At 41.1% G+C, this 23,477-nt stretch overlaps 1 protein-coding gene and 1 long non-coding RNA gene across 5 annotated transcripts in view; both read right to left on the bottom strand.

Moving 5' to 3' along the window:
• GLCCI1 (glucocorticoid induced 1) overlaps positions 1-944 on the bottom strand; it is a 52,725-nt gene extending 51,781 nt beyond the window's left edge. For 2 of the 4 annotated variants that reach the window (XM_059843699.1, XM_059843707.1), the window contains exon 1: positions 8-944. In XM_059843699.1, the coding sequence (XP_059699682.1) occupies positions 8-452 (445 nt within the window). In that variant the 5' untranslated portion in view covers positions 453-944. The remainder of the gene's footprint in view (positions 1-7) is intronic. The other 2 variants (XM_059843681.1, XM_059843690.1) reach the window with 1 other exon arrangement.
• A 2,816-nt stretch (positions 945-3,760) lies between these two features.
• On the bottom strand, positions 3,761-16,677 carry LOC132326089 (uncharacterized). Its single transcript, XR_009486127.1, has 4 exons — positions 16,208-16,677; positions 14,430-14,533; positions 4,960-10,062; positions 3,761-4,598 (listed from the first exon to the last, which is right to left on the bottom strand). It is a non-coding gene; the product is annotated as an uncharacterized LOC132326089 (long non-coding RNA).
• Positions 16,678-23,477: the final 6,800 nt, after the last annotated feature.

Below are 23,477 nucleotides of genomic sequence, written 5' to 3'. Positions count from 1 at the left end.
GCTTTACCTCTGTACACCGGGGAACTGGGGCTCCGTCTCTCAGGTGAGCTGCTCCTCCTGCTGCCGCCGCTCTCCGGCGACCGCCGCTGCCTGCCCTTCACCCTGCCCGGCTCCGCTCCGCCGCCGCCCGCCGCCAGCGGCGGCGTCGCGCTGGGCGGCGGTGGGGGGCTGCCTCCGCCGCGACCCCCGCCGCCCCCCGGCCCCGTATTGCTGCCCACCGAGGCGGATGGGGAGCGGGTCGGGCTGTGCTGGTTGCCCCGCAGGAGCTGGTACGGGACGGTCGCTCGGATAGGCTGGAGCAGCCGGCTGGTCCCCGCCGAGCCTCCCCCGGCGCCGTTACCGGGGCCCCCGGCCGTGCCGGCGGTGGGGGACCCGGCGGCGCCGCGCCTCATCCTCTGCGGCGGGGGCTGGTGGTGGGACGGGGGGGTTTGCGAGGAGCTGGACGAGGACATAGCGGGGACGCGCAAGACCCCCGCGGGTCACTCGCTCCGGTGGCTGCGGGGGACCCGAGCTCGGCCCCCAGCGCCCCGCATGCACCGGCCGCGGGGAGAGGAGGAGGAGGGGAGGGAAGGAGGGAGGGGGCGGGGCGGGACAAGCGCTGTACGGCCCTGGGGAGTCTCCGCGCCGCCTGCCCAGCTGCCCCCGGCGCTTCCTATCGGCGACGGCGGCTGCTGCTTCCACGCCAGGCTCTGGCCATCGCTACTCGCCCCAGCGTCGAGAGCACCGGGGGCGCTGCCGAGCCCAACGGCCGCTCACATCGTACACCGCTGCAGGCTCAGGGCGGTCGGCGGCAGAGCACGACGAGGGGACACGCAGCCGGAGCGGGAAGGATGGGGAGGGGGGGAGGCGCTCGCAGCCAGCTCTTGCTCCTGCCCCCGCCGGCGCCCGGGAGCCGCTACCCGCACCATCCGCTCCGCACGCCGCCCGCCCTCCGAATGGCACCGCGCAGCCCCAGCGCCCGGCCGCGACGGGCAGGGGTGGCGGGCGCGCGAGCCCATTGGGCGCCACCGCGGCAGCAGCGCGGGCCCCATTGGCCAGGGGCTCTATCGCTCGTCGCTCTCAGCCAATGGAAGCGGGCGGCGCGGCGGGGGTGTGGCGGGCGGTGGAGAGGCGGGCCGGGGGAAGTGGGATGTGGCGGCGGCGGGGGCGGGCTGGGGCTCGCTGGGATGCGGTGCCCGTCACCGGAGCGGTGGGAGTGCAGCCTCGGGTACGCTGGGTGAGGTGCCAGGATGGGCTTCTGAGTTCAAAGTGAACTTTACGGGGTGCCGACTTAACACTGACTCAGGAGAGGCAGTGCTCTGGACCAAGTCTTGTCCTGTGGACCAAGTCTTGCGCTGGCCCTGTTCCCAGGGGACTGTCGGCCTCCTCACGGTTACTCCACTCCCGTGCATGGAAGGCTCGGAAACAGCCAGAATTTCTCGCAACAAAGTCTTCACGTCCGTCAAACCTTGATAGTATTCCTACTTTCGTTAAAAAATCAAGATGTTCTTCAAAGTCTAAATAAGTGTGGTTTCATAATTTCCTATAAGTGTATATAGAATATTACTCTGATTTTCCTAATATGCGTCCAAAAACAGTTCTCGGAGAATGTCAAGAGGAAAAGGAAAAGTTTTACAGTGATATTTTTAGAAAGTGCTTTTGTTCTAGGAAAAGGAGCTGCCATTAGATGAATTCATAACCTGAGACAATGAGAAACAAAATGAGGGTTAGGATGAGTAGCTTAATAGCTAAGAAAATAAATGGCTGTGAGATCAGAAAGATAAGTTGAGCTGAGTCCATCAAGAAAACAGTGCTTATTTTGGATCTGATGCAAATGGGATGCTAATGGAGGAGAAGGGAAAATGCAGGGAGTCTTGCTATGTGGAGGAAGTCAGCTCAGTGATGGTCTTTCAGATTCAAACGTTAGGAGAACAAAAAGGACATGGAATATACATAGAAGTAGAATGTTTAACAAAATACACTCTCTTATTTTAGATACCAATCAGGAATCAATTAAAAGTGCCAGAATTATCCCTTGTACCATTTTCTGGTTATCTAACAAACACTCATTTTTGTTTTGCACGCTTCATATTACTGCACGTATATACCTCCAAAGCTGCCCATCGCTCTCCTTCTCCCTTGGTAGCACAGGAATCAGTCGATAGTCCCAATGAGAAACCGTATTCTCGGAAAATGCTTCTATTCATGGGCTGTTAGCAAGACTTTGTTTGCACTAGCACCATGTGATGCAGTCACCGTGGTTATGTTACAGAAAGGGTTGAGGGCTGGAATAATACACTGCACATCCACGTGAACGTGCTCAGCCAACAAAGCCTCTCATATTAATTAATTTTAAGAAAAATCAGCAACCATGTATTTTTCCACTAGTCTGGTCTTTTTGTTTTCTGCTAGCCTGAGCCACATTTGTGTGTAAAACTGGACTGTAGAGACGTTTTTCCCCCAGGGATTTTGCACTGTGCTTAAACACAGCTATGAAGTCCATCTAGTTTATTTTTTTTCTGCTTCACTGCACTGGGCTTAAAATGACTGGAAAGCATTCACCTGTAGTAGCCATCTGCCAAACAGTAATATCAGCAGCATTTTAAGCAGTGAGCACGTTTTTCTACATCTGTACCTTTGTCAGATAACATTGCTGATACAGTAGTGTCTTACAGACCCAAAATCATCTGGTGTCAGCTGAGAAAGAAAGTGCACCTTTGACTAGCAATAGCTGATACATTCCAGCTATTGCCAGTGCTGAGGGTTATGTCAGACTAAAATAAGGATGAACTAGTGCAGCTCTTGAATTTGTCTGTTTAAATACTGTTTCACAATGGCTAAATTTTACAATTTCCATGTTCTTGCATATCGAACAAGCAGGGTATTTGGATAGGAAGAATCGATAAGTAAAGACAAGGTAAATGTCTGACAAAGAAAATCCCACTGGCCCCAAAACAAGAACATCCACGTGCACTCCAAACCACAGGACATGTTAGAGTAAAATATCAGTAGCAAGTCTTCCTTTCCAAACAAGCTGAGGACCATGCCACAGCCTTACAGTCCAAACTGAATCACCACTTCACTGGCCTTCACAGCACCCAGAGAAGAAAAGGTCCACTGGGACTGCTTCCAGCCAAACTGTAACCAGGCACATCAACAGCTGTACTGGGGAGACTTTGCTCCCCAAATGTTATTTCCATCCTAATTCCTTCTAAACTAGAGTTAGCATACATGTTACAGCACCATGCCATGTGCTTAGGAAAAAGTGATTTCAGAAAAGATGAAGAGAGTATTCTTCTAGAATAGAGTACTTTAAAGTGGGATACCAACTGTTGTATTTTTCACTGGTTTTCATCTAGGTTCAGGAGTAGTTCCCTCAGGGAATACCACTGCTGTATAATACCAAGAAGATATTACAAGGAAAGTGAAGTAAAAACTGAGCTCCTATCAGAATCTTCATATCTTTCAAAAACCCTTGTTTGCCTTAAATACCCTTTTCAACTTTTCAAAAACCACGTTAAAGGCATTTCTCACTTTTCCACTTTAAGGAGCTACCTTGCCAGCTGGCATGTGCTTAAGGGAGTTTCTACTGGAGGTTACAGGTATTTCTGGCTCTTAAATCCTTCTGGGAGACAAGGACATCCTTAACACAGCTTCTGGGAGAGGCATCCTGAGAGCAGTGGAAATTATACATCACAGCAAGAGCACAACAGCAAGGGAGTGAACTCTAGGAGCGGGGCAGTGACAGGCAAGAGTGAAACAAAATTACTCACATCTATCCTACTATTATCAATTGATAATGGGTTCATCTCTTGAGGTCAGAAACAGATTTACATGAGTGCCATGAGCCATGGAAACTGAGAAGTTTTAAGCAGTCATTAGACACTATGCAGTCCTAATGCTTATTTTGCTCCTACTTGAAGGTTTTAGAGAGGGCAAGCTCTTCAAATCTGGACATAACTTTGGTTTCTATACCCTTACCAGGCCGTAATGCCATCAATTCTTTGCTCCCAGTGTATCTATCTGCTTGTTTCATCATTTTTATGTCTCTCTTATCTCCTTTTATGTTTTCTTTGCTGCCCTTTCCCCATTCCAGTTGTAATCAAGTCCTTTGTGAGTGTCTCTGAGGTATTCATGCAGCACCTAACACAAAACAGTAATGAGAAAGGGTGCACTTATCTTCATGTATGTTCAGGTCCATTCCCTGTGTTTCTCTTATTTGTTATGAATATACAGTTGGGAATATTACATTTGGGAAGAGAGAAATAACAAGAAAAAGTACTTATATCCCAGTAATATTCTGAAAGAGATGATGACCAGAAAGCATTATCTGTGGCCAAAAACTAGAACAAGTACAACCCCTAATGACCCAAACTGCAGCTCTCAAATGACAAAACTGAGGCTTAAGCAGAGGCTTGCCTCTGTGGCCTTGGAGCATCCCTACGCAGGAATGGGAGCATCACCTCCAGTAAGAGCCCCCATGTGAAATGCAACTGTTATCTGGAGTTGAAGAAGTCTGAAGCAGCAGCAGCCCATTTTCCTGGAAAATATGTCTCAAGCTGTGGAGATGTTGGTTTTGGTTTTGGCCTGGTTTTTTTTGCCTTCAAACAAAATTATACCTAGAAAAAGACAGTAATGGGGAAAAATATATATGGAATTATTTTTACTACAAGGACTTTTGACAGACAGACACTGCCTTCATCAACCACACTCCATCTTCTCACTGCTCCCAAATGTTCAGTGACACAGATATGATCTCCTCAGATCAGCCAGGCACTCTCTATCCCCAAGCCTCTTGGGAACTACCTTGCATTTGAGCCCTTGAATTCTCCAGGGCTGCTGATACAACATCATTATCCCCAGTGCTGGCTTTGTTGGTACTAGCCTGGGATGAGACTTCCAACTCATGATCACTTTCAAGTCTCTGCATGTTCAAGTTATCTTCCAACAACAAAAGGAAATGCCCTACTGAGGACTTACCTTAACACTTCTGATTATCCAATTTAGGGTCAAGCATGTGGTCAAGTGTTAGGTTTTTCTTTCCCATGTCTTTTTTTCCTGGATAGGGGGAAAATGCATTAAGTAAAGTGTTGTTAGACCTATGGTCCCACAGTATTTATACTAGGTCAAATTTAGTATTTATGAATACTCACAAACTTCAGAAAATTTCAGAATCAAGTTTACACTCAAATTTCAGCCAGAAGGTATTATAGTACTTTCTTTTAAGTCAAATGCTATTGTTAACATTATTTCATTCAGTGCAAAGGATTGTCACTAGCAGTGAGGACTGCATAATGAACAAGCCAGGAAACTACAAAATAAGAGCCAGCTGTAAGATTTTCCCTTAAGAAATTTGAATACCATTTTGGATAATTGTCTTTCTTTTTCCTATCTGTCAGAAGTCTTTTTGTGATACTGAATAACTCACTTAAACCAGAACCTCCCCATTAACATTACGTTTGTTATAACAAAGTCTTATCTCATCTGGAATCAGACCTACTACGACATTCTCTTCTCTTCAGGAAAATAGGCCAACCACTTTGGACTTTTGAATTATTCCTTAGGCATCTGCTTTAACATAAAGGCATCTGCTTTAACATAAAGGCTAACATTCAACACACAGCTAAAATCACCAAACCTTCCTTCCAGCTCTGCATTTAGTCTGAAGTTTTTCTTTCTATTCATTGGTACAGGTAACTCCGTTCAAGACTTTCCTTTACTGGCAAGTTAACCATGTCAGACCATATCCCATGGGAAGCTGAGTTTCCTGCAGGCAGCAATCCTGCCCTACATTACTGTTCTGAGTTTGGCTGCTTGACTCAGCCACCATCTCCTTCTCCCTTCCCCCATTCATAATCTGGGGAAAAGTCTGATTTGCACTGCTGGGACTATGCCCAAGTTCTTTCAAATGAGGAGCTGAGGGATCTTGCAGGTTTATTTTCCCTCTTTTCCATTTTTGGCATTTGGTATGAGGACACTTTTGGACAAGTATGTATGGTTGCTATTCTCCAAAGTGAAACTGATTGAAACACAGGTAAAATGGCTGGTATTCCAATAACCTGCCATGTTAAATGTAATGGACACTTCTAGCAGTTCTTTACTATAATTTCTCTTACCAGTCCCCTATCTAAAAGATATCAATAATAATAGAAAAATAATGCAACACTTCATGTTGACATAACAAAAGTAATTATTCCTTAAAATAGCTTCATGCCACATCATAGAACCATCTGTGAGGAAAAAAATAGTTTTCAGAGTTTTTTGTTAGTGTGTATTATGCACAGCAGTAGTATCTTTAATGGAAAAGGTAGAAACAGTAAGCAAATGCCAGTAGCATTTTGAATATAATGATACTGTTATATCTATTACCATTCACACCAATATAATAAAAGAAAGGAGACACCATTTCATGTGAGCAGTTACCTTGCTAAGGATATTAGGAAAGCACAAATGTACTGTATAGTACTTTGATTTCTATGATATTAAACTTTTTAAATGAGCAACATCCCCCTAACAAGGTAGATTTGAAGCCACTATGATCCATTAAAACAGTAATAAGTATCTGATAGTAGAGTCTCTGACATCTTTCTATTAAGATTTCTTGATTTGATCTGTATCTGGCTTTGTGTTGCTTTTTTTTTTTGAACTGCATTAAGCATGAATGCCCCTACCAGTGTCCTAGCTGTCAGATTAGCACTGGTATTAATAAGGGTACATTTTGACAATACTGGTCTAAAAGGCCAATCTGAGGGTTAGGGAACTTCAACTTTCATTTCAGAGAGTCCTTTTCTGGGTTGCTTCTACCCCTCTAGTTCTCCTACTTCACTGTTTCTGACAAATAAAGCCTTGTTCACCACGACCTTTCTTTCTAGGCACAACAAACAGGACTCAATTTTATTTGGAACTTATCATCACTGTTCCTTTCCCAGCCAAATGGGATGCTGTTGAGTGACATGGTGGACTCCACAACTACTACTGGGAGGTAAACACGCTATGAATTTTCAAAGCAGGAGAATATTCTCCTTTTAAATAGATTTTGCAGTGCCTGGTAAAAATAGTAACAATAAAATGCATTAGAGAGACACATTTAAAGAATTTTAGGGCATGCTACTCCATAAGCAAAGTATTCTTTGTAAGAATGTTCCATTCTGTGCATACAACAGGTTGTGGGACCAGAGCAGAGTCACATCACTGAGTCAAAATGCTGGAAATAATTATAATTTCCAAGTAGGCAATATACTCACCTGTAGAAACAAATATTTATTTGTAAATGTGGTTTGTTGGTGTGACAGCTATAAAACAGCCTTTAGGAGTTTGCCTAGTGCTAATTTACAATGCAATATGCTAAATACAATAAAAGTGCATTTACATAACAGTAAGGAACAAACCTGTAAAAGCAAGGAAGTGTGCAGTTAGCTTAAAAGTGTTCTGTTGAGGTGGCACAGTATTTAAGTGAAATATGTGATGGATTTCTGTTTTAACTGCATGTTTCCTTGGATTTCTGAGTCTATGTCAACAGCTTTAATTGCATTTTAAAGCAAGTTTGGGGATGTGAAATTCCTTTGTCTCTTTTACATCCCAAATGAAAATATAATGCAAAACTTCAGCATCATTAAAAGAAAAAAGAAAGAAAGGGAGCTGCTAGTAGGCCCTCAGCAGCTGGAATAATCTCCCACGGGGAGAGGTGGAAACCTTATTCCATGAGTCATTTAATACCAAATAAACAAAGCACTGGAGAATAAATTGTAAGGCATGATTTTTTTTTATTGTTCATTGACAGAGGGAGGGCTATTTGACTTAATGGAGCTTTTCCTTTTTTAAAATTCTTTAGTAATAGAAAGTGTGGACAATGTTAGAGATATAGTTTATTTCTCATTGTCACTTTGGCCCTTACTGTGTTCTAATAAAGGCATTAGTAACTTTAGCCCCTGTACACTATGAAGTATGCAAGATCAGGTCCTCAAGGGCTGCTGAAATTCAGGATCCTCTTAGGCAGTGGCCCTCACTTGATGTAGTTACATAGTGGCTTAATTACAGTTCCATAAAAGGTTTTGCACACCCAGCTATCCCAGCTCCTGCTATTAAATGCTTTGCTTTAGTGACAAAGCTCTGAGGCAGCTGAGTAAGCTGTGTATGCTGTGTGGCATGGAGTGCTCTTGGTCTCCAGTGGAACCCAGTGTAATCCAGGACTGATAGAAGGCAACAAATAACCCCCTTGCATCGCACAGAGCCTGTCTGTAATCAAACATAATTATGTCAGTCAGAGCTGTTATAGTCTTGCCTGTAATCAAGAACAACATTATTGCAACATTTATTACTCTCAAAAGTACTCTGAGATTTATGGGTCCTTGGAAAGAAAAGCATTGTTTGGCAAATCTATCCCTAAGCATTATTTGTCCATAAAGAGAGTTCTTTGAGAGATCAGAGCAGTTCCAGTGAAGCACATCTACTGGATAATTTCTTCAGATTCTTTTTAGCCCTAAATGAAGAAAAGCACACATGTTACTTGAAGAAATTCAAACTTATACATGCCAGCCAAGTAGATGTAGACAGGCATTATTTCCCTGATGCTCGAGATACAAGGTAACCACTGCTGGTGGAGATAGAGCATTCCAGTAAACACTGGGAATCACTGCCATCATGCAGAAACCAAACTCTTTGATGTAATTGCTCAGTTATTATACACCCATGATGAAAGGTCTCAAGGAGAAGACCTTCCCTATAGTACTGAGTTATGGCTTTGGCTCTACCAATAAACAGGAATGTTAAACAGAAAATGTATCTGGAAAAATGATGATATGTGACATAACTCATAAGGAGTCTAGAAAAAGGAGTAATAAGTGCAGTTGATCATGCAAGGGTAGAAGAAGCAGTATCTTTTAATTTTGGAAAGAAAAGCAAAAAATAATAAATTTTTTTGGTGACTTCTTGGCCCACAAGGAGACAGAAGAAAGCTATATGTTCAGAAGTGGATGTGGGTGGGAAAGCAATGGGTGAAGAAAAAGCTTGTTACCTTGAAAATGTTACCTCAAAAGGTTTGGAAACCATTAATGAAACCACCTCAAAGCTCCCCAAGGAAACCGTATTTTCTTCTCCAAGTTGCATAGGTGATCTGTAGAGTTGATCTGGAGGGCACAGGAGCTGATGCAGACAACTCCCCATACCAAGCCTCTGAGGTTAGGAGAGTCAGCTCCTCTGTTTGTGTGTGTGGTGACAGTTCTGCCAAATACTTTTCAGATACAGCAGCTTTATCAGTGAGAAGGATCTGGGCTGCCCTGCAAAGATAATCCTCCCAGTGGTGTGTCAGCCTCAAAGAAGGGTGTGATTATCATTCCAAAGGAGTGTAATGTGAACCTGTGCCTCCCATTCAGCCAAGCGATGGCTAGATCAAGGAGGCTTCTGCTCTTTGCTCACTCTTTCTTTTGTTTCTTCTCTTTCTTGCCTTTTTTTTTTCTTTCAGCAAACAATTTATCTTCATATTAACTTCTTTTATTATGTACCTTTAAGATGTCAGAAGAGTGATGTCCTAAGGCACAGTGGCCCTTAGAAAATGATCTCCTGCTAGACCATCAGCAGAGTACTAGGTGGATGAGTTTCTCATCTTGGGATGCTTGGAAATTTGCTGGCTCTGATTAGCATTTTACAAAGATAGGGTTTCATTGCAAACAGTCTGGTGGAGTCTTTCAGGGTACTTTCAGCTCTCCTAAGCCTGCTGTTTCAAGATTTTGCTACCAGCACTGGCCTGGGACACACAGAGCTCCAGGCCCCATGTAAAGGTGACTCACCCCTTTGATTGAACAGGTCTTAGAGATGCATGTTGTCTTTTCTGTCACTTCAAGAAAAAGGTCTTCATATAGTGAAATCAGTGTCTGATCTCCCAGGTCTCCTGAACTCATGCATGTTTGTTGTTGGTTTGTTTGTTTGTTTTCCACGGGAAGGACAAGCAAATCAAACAGCAGATGGGAGAATGGCCATCCTCTACCCGTATTGAGTGATGCTTATTCATGGGTCATAATCAAAAAATAAATTTTTTGTGTTTGCCTGGGTTCTTGTTCTTGTCTTGCAGCAATGATTGAGTTCAGCCTGGAATTTATTACACAAAAAAATACAGAAAAGTAAGGCTGACAAAACTCGAGATTAAACAAATAACTAAAATAATGCGTGACAACAGCGAGTTTGATCTTTTAAACCAGAAATTTTTCTGTACCAAACTGCCTTTCCTCAGTGCAGTCTGCATAAAGGAAGGAGCAGAGGCAGCTGCAACCACCTCAGAGATGGAGCTCCCAGAGATGGAGCTCCCGGTAGTCAGTCTGTAAGAAAACACCTGGCAGGCCTTAATGAACATTGTTTTCTAGAATGTTCCCAGAGCTCTGCTGGCAGGGAAATATGCATGACTTGTACAGGAGAACATAAAGAGGCAGTTCTCCAACAGCACGTGGTTTGACTTATAAAAGCTTTCCTTACGGGCAGAATTAATTATATATCATAAAGATCTGTTATATATTCTGTTTATACAATTATAAAGCATTATGGTTAATTAGTTGTGGTACAGACTCCTGAAGCAGAATCTGGTTAGAGAATAAACAAAACGCTCAGTCAGCTGTGACCGTGGTTAACAACTCACACTTTCATATCAGCTTTCACACTTAACTCTCTTGAAGTGATTTATAAGTTATGCAATCCAGTTGGCTTGACCTTTGTGTATTTGGTAATTTTTTGGTTTATAAAATTAGAATATGCTGATCAAAAATGGTCTGAGATTCGGACTTTAGGAAATTAAATTCAAAATATTTGCTAACCATCTTTATTTCAACTGTTTTCTTACCTATTAGTTACTGGTGATGCTATTATGTCTGGCATTGTATATACACAGAAAATAAATACTTCTTCATCCCCTTATTCTGTCCTGATAGGGACAGTTCTGGATGGCAGCAATGCGAATCCCTCTCTACATCACTATCCTAAAAATAGGGCTGAAATCTTGGTTGTGAAAAGATATTGATAGAAGTGTTTGTTTGAAAACACACAAAGATTTGTTTTCAAGCTACAATTTTACAGTATTGCAATGCTATGATATGAGTTGACAATATTAATGTATCAAACCATCAGACATCTTCAAACTTAATTACTTTTTTGCATTGTGTAATTTAGCACTGAGTCTTATTGCTATGCATGTGCTACTACAGGTGTCTGGGCAGAGTAAGTGCTTTCTGAAATCTTATCAGTGTCATGTGAGTAGAGCTAAAAAAAATTAAGTTAGTATTATTTGTCATGTCATGGGATATTGTACTGGTTACTGTGCATGTCCAAAAATACTTTTTAAAGCAAAAAAAACAAAAACAAACAAAAAAAAAAAACCCTTGCAGTATTTATAAGAGAAACTGAAGAAAAAACCCTTAAGATGGGAGCAAGGGAGGAAGAGTATGTGTTTAGTATAGTCTAGATATTTAGGCTGTAAAATGTAGCACACAGTATTTTTTAAAATCTACAAATAAATTAAAACAAGCACTCCCCACTGAAAATACCACAGCCTGGTATCAATTCTGTTTCTTGAATGCATCATGAAAGTAGTGGGATTTGAGATAACTTTGAAGGAAGGCTTCACAGTCTTTTTTAAAGTCTATTTTGGGCATAGTTTTCTAGAAGGAAGCCTGAAATGCATATAGGAAAGAACTTCTAAGACAAAGATGTAAGGGCAACTGAAAAAGGCATTGTCAGCCTGGAACAACAAACTGCACAGTAAGATACGAGATAAGATTACAGGTGAGTGCCCCGTGGATGCTCCTAACTTCTATTCAAAAAGGCACTGAAGGGAAATGAGTGCCAGGAAAGGATACAGAGAGAGGCTGATAAAATCAGAGAGAAAATTCAGGAAGGTTATCTTTACTTCAGTGTTTTAAGCTCAAGGGAAAATCAGGTGTGGGTAGTGAAAAGTGGAGAAGTTGCATTCTAGATATGACAGTTGCATTGACAAAGTTGGAAGAAATCACCTAGAAAAACCCACAGGTAGAATACTAAGAGGTAAAAAGAGAGCCTGGTGAGGTATCTGTTGAAATTCAGGATGGACATCTCCCACAGCTGAAAGGTTACAGAATTGGCAATAATTTGAAAAATAAAACAAGAAAAAAAAAAAACCCAAACCCTTTCCATCTTTTCAATGGTGAGTCAAGAGAGGACAATATTTCTGAGTCCCAGCATGAGCAAAAACATCACAGGCTGTGGAGGTGGAAGGAGTCCTGAGATTTGGTCACATCACTAATAATGACCTCAAAAGAGCTGAGTGGGATGCAAGCATCTGAAATTAAAGACAACTTGGGAAAAGGTGAAGTTGTCAGAAATCCATCAGGGGTCATAGTTTCAGGCAATGCATTATTTTATTTTAAAACATATAGACAGGAGGAAAATTCAGTAGAAATATGAGAGGAAAATTAGTTCAAATGTAGGATTTAGTAAAATATGGAGACAGATATGTATACTGGGATATTTCTGAAGAGTTACAACAAACAAGGGAAGAAACCCTACAAACAGAAAATTACAGGATTACTGGTAAAGAAGGAGGGGTAAAATGAAAATCTGATAAGAACTGCCAGGAAAAGGGATTGGGAATGAGAGAAGAAAGTGGGAGAGTGAATGAAAGGAGAAAGAACATGCTTTTGTTAATTAGATCTTCTCTTGAAAAAGAAAGAACTGATAACATGGATAAGAAGAGGCAGAGGTGTGTGAAGCTGATTCCAGGATAGCATTATTTAAATTAAATGTTTGTATTTATAAATTAAACATACTTTTAGGTTTTAAATATGGAAAAGCTATTACATCATTTGAATCAATATGACAGATACGTAAAAATTTCATGTGTAATTTGAATCAATGTGACAGATATGTAAAAATTTTAAAACTGTTTCTAGTCTCATGTCCGAAGTGTAAATAAGACTCAGATCCTTGTACAGTGACAAGAAATTCAAATATTATCTTGAATTTGTGTAGGAACGGATTATTTTTCAAGCAACTTTCAGAGAGCTAGTTTTTGTCTTCTGCCACTCAGGAAATATGTGTCTGTGTAGATGAAAACAAGATGACATTTTCAAAGTTATTGCTCCCTGTCAATAGTAGTAATTGAGAGATTTTGAATATAAAATCAGAAGTCCTATTCCTGTGCTTTGTGCAAGTGGAAGCCCACTTTTGCTGTTAGTGTTTTGCAAACTCCCAGGCATTTATTTCTACCTTCCCTCAATAGTCCTGTGGATAAACAGCCCATAACTGCTGTGTAAATGTCATTATCTGCTCAGAATTCTTACATTACTATAAATTAAGCTTCTTGCTGCCTAATTTTAGCAGTGACATGATCAAACACGTGGAGTAGGGAAGATTTAGAAGCTCGCCTTATCTATCCAATAGTCTGAAAATCTGGAACATATTCTGGAACATCCAGTGGAAGTTTAAGTTCCCAGATAAATCAGCTTTCCTTCTTTCAAGCAGCAAGCTTTCCAAGGAAGAATTCACATTAACAAATTCCCCTCAAACAGTTCATTACATTTCAATTTCTTTATTTTGTTGCTATTTGCCCTCTATACAAGCTAGCTATGCTAAACAGCACTAAAAATATCCCACTTTATTATATGCAAATAAAGAATGTTAATTGGCATCAGTCTCATAGAAACACTCGAGCACTTAAATAGCTGTACAGGAGGGACTTTGCCACTATGTAAAAGTAACCATAAAGTTTATGAGAGCAAAGATCCCAAGGGCTGAGCTTTTGCAATAGTAATGAGTTTAGAAAGAGTAATACATACATGGGGGGGATCACTTTGGTCCTTTGATGCAGGCATTGGATTTGATGCATGGAATGGACATTGCTGTGACATCTGAGCACCGCATTAATCCACACCTCTCACTCTTAAATGTTGAGATTGAGCAGGTAGGCTTTTACTGTTTGTGCATTGGCTTTGAGTGTGCCCACAGTGCAACACCATGTCTCTGAGGATGGCTTAGTGTTTGGAAAATCCCTGCTTTGCCCAGAGCTAGCACAGCCCTTGGCAGCCCAGCTCTATCCCCCAGGCTGCGTGGGCTCCTGGAGCCTCTGGCACGCAGCTTGGCAGCCACAGAAGTAAAAATAACTTTGCTTCACTCCCACCGCCTTTCCACCCCAGTGCAGAGGGAAGGAAAGGATATTTAGTGCTGAAACTACAGAGAGTTCAGGTAATAATAGCATTTAGGAATAAATTATGAAGATATGCATATTTCAGGCAGTTCCAACCTGCCCCTAAATTACAGCCTGTAGTGCATCACTCCCCTACACACTTGGTAGAAAAGTACTGGGCTGAGCCTACATATAAACTAAAATGTAACATGTTCAAAAGCAGCATAAATTAAAAGTACAGAAAAAGCTGTTACAAGACATTTAGGTTTATCTTGAAACCACCATTTTCTTTCAAGATGTGTAGCATACTCACAAGCACGCAGCAGCAGCAGCTCCCAAAAACATCATCCTCCAACATTCCAGTCTTTATGGGTGTGCCTTAATTAAAAGTATTCTGCCAAACAAGGAAACCTGACTCTTTAGGAGAAAAATATTGATTATATATAAGGACACTGTTACAAATTCATACAGATTCAGGAGAGAAAAGGATTTGCTTACTGTATCTACATGACAGGCTTTTTAGAAAAACAAAGTTAGTTGATGTGCCAAATTCTGTTATATATCAGCATACATATCTTTGGAAAGAGAAACCTTGATTTCAATCTACTGCTGTCCCATAAATAAAAATAATGTTACTTCAAAAGTCTGGTGTAGTCCATGTCTGATTTGAGAAACAAACGTCTACAAGAAATTAATTGGATAATGAGAGTCAGAATTATGAGTTAATTTTTGTACCCACATATCTTATTTTCTTCCTGAGTTACTGAGTGTGTGACATACACAGAGAAAATGTGTAGCTATTCACACTAATGAAACATGTCCATGGGCTTTCTATGAGATGCTTTTTCATGTTTTCCCAAATCAATCCTAAATGGTTCAAACTATATATGATTTCTTAGAAAATGTCTATTTATAGTCATAGTGGTATGTTTACTCTGGAAAGACAAGGAAGTCCCACAAGGGCAAATCTGCCCTTTTGAAGGGTTTATTTTTGAGTACACTTATTGCTGATAGTACATACTCTATAGTTGTCCCACTGCCTTTTTTTTTTTTTTCTGAACAGGTATTTCCTGTCTCTCAGACAATATATTGAGATTATTTTGCACTTTTTGTGCAAGACAAATACTGCTCTACACACAGTGGGCTAGCATGGGTCATCAATGGGAACACAGTGTTTGCTGTGTCTTAAAGTCATCTCTCTCTTCATTGGTCTTTTTACAATCACACCTACAAGATCAGAAAGATCTTTATCATGGTCCCTTCCTTGCCTTGGAAAAAATCCTTCAAAGGTCCACCCACCTGGCCTCACTCCTATACTACCTGTCCTGGAACAATATTTCAGTCTTGAAATAAAACACTTTGCATGCAATTATTTGCTTAAAACACACGAGACATATGTGAGTTGACACACGTGGATCCACAGCTGCAAGACAAGGTTAGACCTCACTGCACAAAAACTATCAAGGCTGATTTCAGAGGAGTGTTGCAAGAGGCAAAAGTTTGCTTTTCCAATGTAGGAAAATCAGAACAAAATTCATCTGTGCCATGAGGCATACTCCATAATTACTTGTTAATATTGAGATGGCCTTTTTCTAATGATTTTCTTGATGAAGCTTTGTCTCCTTTTCACAATTAACTCTCAAATAAGTTGGATACATCATAAATACAGAATCTACCCATTGTAAGTGAAATGATTACTTATGATACTACCTGAATAACACAGTGGAACTGCAGGATTGACCTGCTCCATGGATTTGGGGAAATACATCACTGACATGAAATTCAAGCAGAGCAGAGCCCTCTGCACGGCACACAGGTGCTGTGGTGCAGCTCAGGGCTCCACCAGTGCCCAGCGTTCCTGGAGGACAAGCATAGGGAGCAATGCCTGGGCTTCTCTCTCCCTGCTGGAGGATGGAATTCCCCCTCACCAACAAAAGAGTGGTCTGGGCAGGCAGGTGAGGACACACCACAATAGAAAGGGCCATTTCTGGAAAGAGTAGGGAGTCAGGAAGCATTCCTCCAAGCAGCACAGCTCGCCCAGCTGATTCCATTTCTTTAGCAATGGAAATGAATCTAAAAATTCTTTCTTACCTCTCTGGCAGCAGCTTATACCCTGATAAGAGCAGCTGCATGTCATCTTGTATCAAGAGAGTGGTTGCTAGCCAGAAGACCTGTGTTGCTTCTTTCTGGTTTTAACATTTAATTTTCACCTGCACTGGAGAGATAAAATGAATTCCAGTTTAGCTTGACAATCCTGCCTGCACAGGTGTGCTGTAAGAATACCACTGTGGTGTTCAGCTGGGTAAATGTTTTAGATGACTACAGTAATTATCAAAAGTACTGGGTTTAGTTTCCCCCCACTTTAATCTGCGTCAGATTTGCCAAATAGTTTCAGCTAGCTTTTTTACCTAGATAAATAAAGCTGGAGGAGGAAACAAAAGGATTTGTGCCTCCTTTGATGCAATATTTGGCACTTGAATAATGCAGAACTTGGGATATGTATGACCTTCTTCTTCATGAGATTATTTGAATTGAATTTTTAAATTTCCTATCTAAATTTGTCCTTTAATTACCATGTTATATTCCTTCCTGAGATGAGGTCCCCAATCCCTGTTCTTGATACTGGTGTATTTTGTGCAGGTGAGTAAACATCAGGGTGGAGCAGCAGCTCTAAGGGCAGGGCACAGGAAAGGGGAGGAGTAGCTCAAGGTCATCACCCTGAAAGTGTCCAGCTGCACACTCCTCTGCCCTCCTCAGACTGGGAAGGGAGGCAAGAGCCAGTGATTCTCCTTCTCTGCCATCATTCTTTCCATCCATTTGGCACTGGGAAAAAAAATTGTGAGGACCAGAAGTAAGGAGTTTGTGTCTCAGGGGATGGGCTCTGACTGAGTAAATATTTATCATGCATTTTATATAGAGGGAAGATTAGTTATATTAGAGGAAGAGTTATAGAAGGAGAGGGAGATTCAGCTGAGGGAGATTCAGCTCCAAGTATCCTGGTCCTTGAGGCTGAAGGATCTCTCCAAATTTAACCCAGTTTCTCGCATCTCAGTGAGTGAAGCAGGATAACCATGCAGGTGTTCAGCTGGGGGTACCCCCAAATCCAAATTTCTGTGAACTGAGTGCTTTGATTCCTCTTGTTCCAGGTACTTCTGAATAAAAGAAGTAATTTCCTGTCAAAAGTAACAACTTATCTGAATTGGGACTTCTGCAGTTTTTTTGTTCCTCGTGAAAAAAATGAAAAAATATTTTGGGTCGGTCTAAACAAAATGCCACCTAATTAAGAGCAATTAATTTGCACTCTAGAGTTAGTACAGAAAAAACTCTAGGATACAAAAATATACCTAGATGATTTCTCTTTGTGTTACTACCAGCTCTGTCAGTCAAGTTAGGCCATCTGTAACATCCTTGTAACCTACAATTTCTAAATTCCCATCCAGCTACACCTATGCCACTCCTTTGTTTCCAGGAGCATTAGATGGGCTTAAGTGAAGAAGTAATTAAGCCTCCAAAGTTAATTAAAACATTGTTGGTGATGACCAGGAAGGCATACTTTGCAGCTGTAGGTGAAGAGATGTAAGTGCTCAACATGGGGCAGTTGTGCCCTGGCTTTAAAGCTCTTGATCTATGAAAGAAAAATGCCTCTGGTTTCTCGTGGCAGTGTGAGCTAAATACAGAGTGAAGTGTAGCTGCTTCAGCTTCTCCCACGGGCTCCCATCCTCTCTTTCCTCTGGAGGCTCCATCTTCTCAGTCTGGTGCTGTTACATCTTTAATAAGATCAATAATCTTTCTTGACTTCAGCAGCTTCATGAATTCTGATTAAGCTCCAGGACAGCGGCCGTGTATTAAGAAAAATAGGCAAGAAGAAGACTTTAGTGTCTCAGTCCATGAAGCATGATAGTTTCTTCTTTAGGCAAACTGATATTGATTTGATTTGGGGTTTTCTCTGTAAATAAAGTGCTAGCACACAGTGCACTCACTGTTCAACTCCCCTTCCCTGCAGACCAATTCTTTCTGTGGAAGACTTACGTTAATTGTTCCATGACTACTAATGTGTTTAATTAAGGCTCACGTGGTTAAGTCTTTGGTGAGAAAATTAGACATGCTTACAAGAATTAATATAGTAAGAAATCACAAAGGTGCAATCAGGAACAAAAAATGGGAATGGTCTTTAGCACTGCCTTTCAACAAAGCACCGGTGTGTGAGATTCTGCACGTCATTAAAATTCAATTAAGTATTTGGGGGAAAAAAAGCCTGGCACTGACAGGATACATCATCTGACCACAGGAAGCTGTGCTGACAAAAATTCATAAAGTGGAAATTGGAAACCCATACTCTGAAGCTTTCCTGGATTAACAGTTTAATGTCCAACTATGTAATATATAATTTATGAGAATTCTCTAATGTGATCTAGCCTTGCATATTTTGCAATTTATTATTCTTATTTAGGAAGGAGTGGAGACAAAACTAGTCTTTCTTATTTCTGGAGCCATATTTAATAATTTTTAATGTATACATCTTGTAGTAATTTTCCAAAGACCTGACTTTGCAAACCCAGTTTTCAGTTCTCACTAGTGGGTTCATTTAATCTTGATTCGTGGCCACTGTTTTCCTTTTGAAGATGGAATTTTTCAGGGAATTAGACATCTGGGGCAGGGAATGATGCAATTACACAGAAATGTAGATAGAAGTACATTGGTGTTTCCCTGTTTTTTATGGAAGTGTCATTCTGGAATGACTCCCGTTGTCAACTTCTGAGATTTCCTGTAGCCAGAAACAGCCACAAATCCTCTTTCCATTTGCTGAATTACTTGTTTTCTATAGTCTTTTATACACTTTGTGTTCCAAAAGTGGATCTTTTTATTGCTTATGGTCCTTCTGTGGCTACAGTAGTACCTAAGCATCTTGGTTTAACAACTTTATGGCTCTTGTGTATTTAAATGCTTTCATTTCTGCTACTTTTTCTGAGATACATTATGTGAAAGAACATTCTTTGTAAATCCCATTTTTGTTTTTTAATATCTACTCCTAGTTGTAAGTATCCACTCCACTAGGAGCCTTGAGAGATACAACACATGCCAAAAACACCATATTTGGGAGTAAGCTTACAGTGGAAAAAGAATAAAAAAATCATTAACATGCTTTATTTGGGAAGGAATCTTAAAAGTGCCTTTTAATAAAAAGACAGAGAGGAGAGTGGCCAGAGAGTATTAAAATATTGACTAAGCTAACAGGCAGTATCTTACTGTTTAAAAAAATATGCAGGAATGCAAGGAGAAGGAGCAGTTGGTGAGCCCATGGAAAAGGTGACCATGTCCTTCAGAGCAGTTACCTCTGCAGCTAGATTGGAAAGCAGATATCCACAGCCTTGGGGAATAGCTTGTGGCAGGATAAATATTCCACAAAGATGAGGCTAGGGGAAATTGAATTCAGAAATAGGGAAACTAAAAGTAAATGGAAAAGAACCTGATAAGGAAAAGTCAAAGAATAATCAGTGTGTGGAGACTAATACAGGTTTTTTTCTTCCAAGTTATTTCAATCAAGAGGCAAAAACTTCCTCCACTAATTTCTATTTGCATTTTAAAGTGGTTACTCAAGGTATCTAGAAGAGGATTAAGCTGCTCCTGGTTGGTTCAAAGGTGACATAGAAGGGTATTAAAAACAAGTTTGTTAAAAAAGTAAACTTCACCAAAGTTTGCTTTAAAGTTTTCCACACTGTTGCTCCAAGAACTGTCTGAGATTATTGTAACTGAAAAATAAAGGTAGTGGCATGGGAAAGCTCAATTTTAGGGTATTTGTGTGTAGGCATTTTAATACTTTATATTTTTAATAATAATAATAACAACAATAACACTCCAGTTGGTTGTCTGGGTCTTTCATACAGCAAGAAGAAAAAAAAATGTTTAAAAACTTGACAAGGCTGAGTGCTAATTTAAAGTGACATTATAAGACTGACTCTCGAGCTGATGGTATTCTCACAGATCCCATTATGACAAGTGGAAAGTTTCAGAAAGGTCTATACCACCACCATGGACAAAGATCAGGATCTAAGTCTGGCCAGCACACAACTTCAGTGCACTCTCACTTGCAAGAACCTGGTTTATGGTGTTTGAGTACAGCACTGCTTTTTTCTCACCAACTCCTCATGTAAAGATAAAACAGCTTTGCCACTTATGCCAATGTGTAAAATAAAGGAAATGACCCTCTTTGTCTTTTAGAATGATTCCCACATTTCCAGCTCTCTCTGGCTCATGCTGCTTTACACATGCAACTGGAGGATCCCAGTAACCATGGAGATTAGGGATCAATCATATAATACTAATTGTTTATAAATTATCCATAGCCCAAATATCTTTTGTAAAAGGGAAATGGGCAAGTGAGATCTAGGCAGCCTGCTCAGCTTACTGTTATTTTCTAAAATCAAATGGGATTATACTTTCTGTGGGTGACGACCTTCCCGTTAATAATGTTATTTTCAAATTGTTCCACACAGTATGGATTAGGGGAGGGGACTGTTTACAGGAGAAATATAAAGTCCCTCAATATAGAAGGCATATAAATACAGGAGTCATATAAAGCTGCAATATCAATATAGGAGTCCAAAAAATTACATTTGAATGGTCTATAGTGAAAATTGCTTCTTCTTTGGACCAAGACCCTTAGTAGGTACTACCAGGCTGTGTTACATCTCATGGTGTTATTAGGGAAAAAGTTATAAAAGCATGTGTATCATACACAAAACACAATTCTCATTCCTAATTATTTTTTTTCAGTTAAAAAATACCCATCACAAAGCTCCCAAAGTGTGGCAGCCACAATTAGAAGGTTATCTCAGGTAGTGATGGTGAAGAGCCTGGAGGAAGTTTTAAAACTTTTAGTTGCTTTGCCTATTGGATAGCTAAAATATTTTCCAACTAAATATTGTTTATCTTCCTCCTTGCCTTTAAAGAAGCAACTAATCAGTTTACTGAGAATATTTTCCACTGGAAAGTCAATAATCATCAAAATCTAAACTCTTCACATGCTTTACTATTCTGGTAACTTTTAACTTGTAGGGGAAAGAGTAGTTTGTCATTAAAAATAACTTCAAATGTTTTGTTGCTGCCAAAATTACTATGCCAAAAAATAATATTAAAAGTGGAAAAGACATGTCACATTTTACAGTTTTAGGTAATGTAAACCCAGAAGTGACCTGCTTTATGTTTCACTCCATGCTGAGTTTGTTTCCTTTCTATTTGGAATAGTAACTTTAAAAAATTGTCAAAAAATGCAACATCTGTCTCCACCACATTTACATTTACATTTGAATAAAAGGCAAAGTATGGAGAAAAAAGAGCAATAATTTGTTATAGTGTTTCATTATATCCAGAGAAAGAAATAAGGTAGGAAACTAGAGAATATTCTTGAATAAGATTATTATTATCTGATCTGCATCGAGAAGCTAAGAGGATAACTGATTTTATGACAAATCCCACTTTTGTAGCAATTACATAATTATTATGTAATTGCCATAATAAATCCCTGGTTTATGATTTCACAGGAACAACTTCAGCATCTCCTGAGCTCGAGTCTGAGCTTGCTGAGCTCTCACAGTGAAGTCCTAAGGTTTAGACAGAAGGGATGAGTACATGTCAGCATTTCAGCTCAGGACTTTGGCTCCAGGAAATTCCAACTTACCATATTTCAATTTCAACCCCAAAGTCATCCCAGGGCAGGAAAGCTGGTTTCCCTTTGGGTGAAACTAAACCAGGATATGTGATGTGGAATCCAGAGGACATTCAGCCCATAGGGCAAGAGCAGCAGCAGTCAAAACTAGAAATATGTGTGAGAGTGGGTGTTAAGCTTTCAGCCTTGGGATTTTTACTCTATAGATCCATTCCCCTTGGGCAGCATTACTTGCTGTATTATGGACATGGCTAGTGAGAAGCATTACTACTCTAAATAATAACAAAGTGTGGTATCCTGAGTGACATCCTTAACTGACCTCTATTTAAGAGGATGGATAGGGCTCTGAATTTTCTGAAAATCTCCCATCCTCCAAAGATGCAGCCCTCCTGCATGAATTTCAAAGCCAGCAATTCCATTACTTGCTGCTCCCACTGCATCCTTGCTCTGCAGGTTAAGGAACTGCCATTACACCATGTCCACCCAGAGACAGCTTACAAGTTCCCCTAGTGAGCAGGAGGTTGAGCTGAAGTTTGCTCTGCTGCTCTCCAGGTGACCAGAGGCATTGGTCCCGGTGGGATGGGACAATTGCCAAGCACCTCCGGCCCAGGAGTGGCACTTCCACCTCACATGGAGATTGCTCTGGGCTGCCTGAGGCACGGAGGGAGCTGCAGGGCTGCTGTGGGGAACCCAGGCATGTAGAACTTGTTTGCCCATGCCATCAGGCTTACTTCATCCTTCACTCCGAGCAGCACCTGGAAACATTTGTTCTCTAATGGTATTTGGCTATAAACAGACTGTTCTCAAATGATCTTACTCAGGTTGTTTTTCTTGAAACCTTCATTTTTTATCACCAGTTATATAAAGGTGGAATACATATCCTTCTGTTTAAATAGAGGAGGAAGGTGAGGATTTAACCCCGAGGATGAGGAGCCCCTCATCGAAAGCCATCAGACTGCCGCTGAGTGTGAACTTTGGGAAGGGATGCTCTGGGATGTAGGAAGCTGTGTGCTAAAGCCTGGACCTCTGATGGTTCAGGTGGGGATTTGACAAAATGCAGAACTCCTCCTCTAGCTGCACACACTCCTTCCAAATGAAAGCAAAGTAGGGGAAAAAACAGCAGAGGCCACGGCCTCGCCTTGATGTGCACCCAGGATACAATTTGGGTGTGTGTCTCAGGAAAGAAGTCTTTCAGACCCCTGAATTAGATGCATAATTACTAGTAATTGTGAGTTAGGAATCTGTGTCCACGAGAAGCAGAGTTCAGATCCAGCAGGAGCTTGGAAATGGGACACAGTCGTGGGAGCAAAATTTTGCCTTAGTAATCAAAAAACCTTACTGGTTCCCAATTGATCTCCTTGCTTCCACTGAGATCAATGATCCCTCAGTCTGCAGGATCAGCAGGTGAGCCCAGTGAGGGGCTGCAGGCTCCAACCTGTGCCAGTGAAGCCAGCAATTAGCAGAATGTGCTGGCCTACAAAGCACAGCTCCTGCACTGGCTGCCTTTTAGGATCCCCAGGTAACAGCCACTCTGCTGAGCTTCTGGAAATACTCCACAAGGAGAACATTGCCCCACAAAGCAGCAGAACTCCATGCTATGCTTAGCATTGCAATATTCATGCTCTTTTAGATTAGAATGAAATGGCTTTAATGGTCTAGATTTTGAAAAGAAAGTCAACCTCAGGACAACATGAA

Source organism: Haemorhous mexicanus, chromosome 1 (assembly GCF_027477595.1).
Source record: "Haemorhous mexicanus isolate bHaeMex1 chromosome 1, bHaeMex1.pri, whole genome shotgun sequence".
NCBI classification, from domain to species: Eukaryota; Metazoa; Chordata; class Aves; order Passeriformes; family Fringillidae; genus Haemorhous; species Haemorhous mexicanus.
Note: the sequence above shows the minus strand (reverse complement) of the source record. Positions and strands in the feature narration are given on the sequence as shown.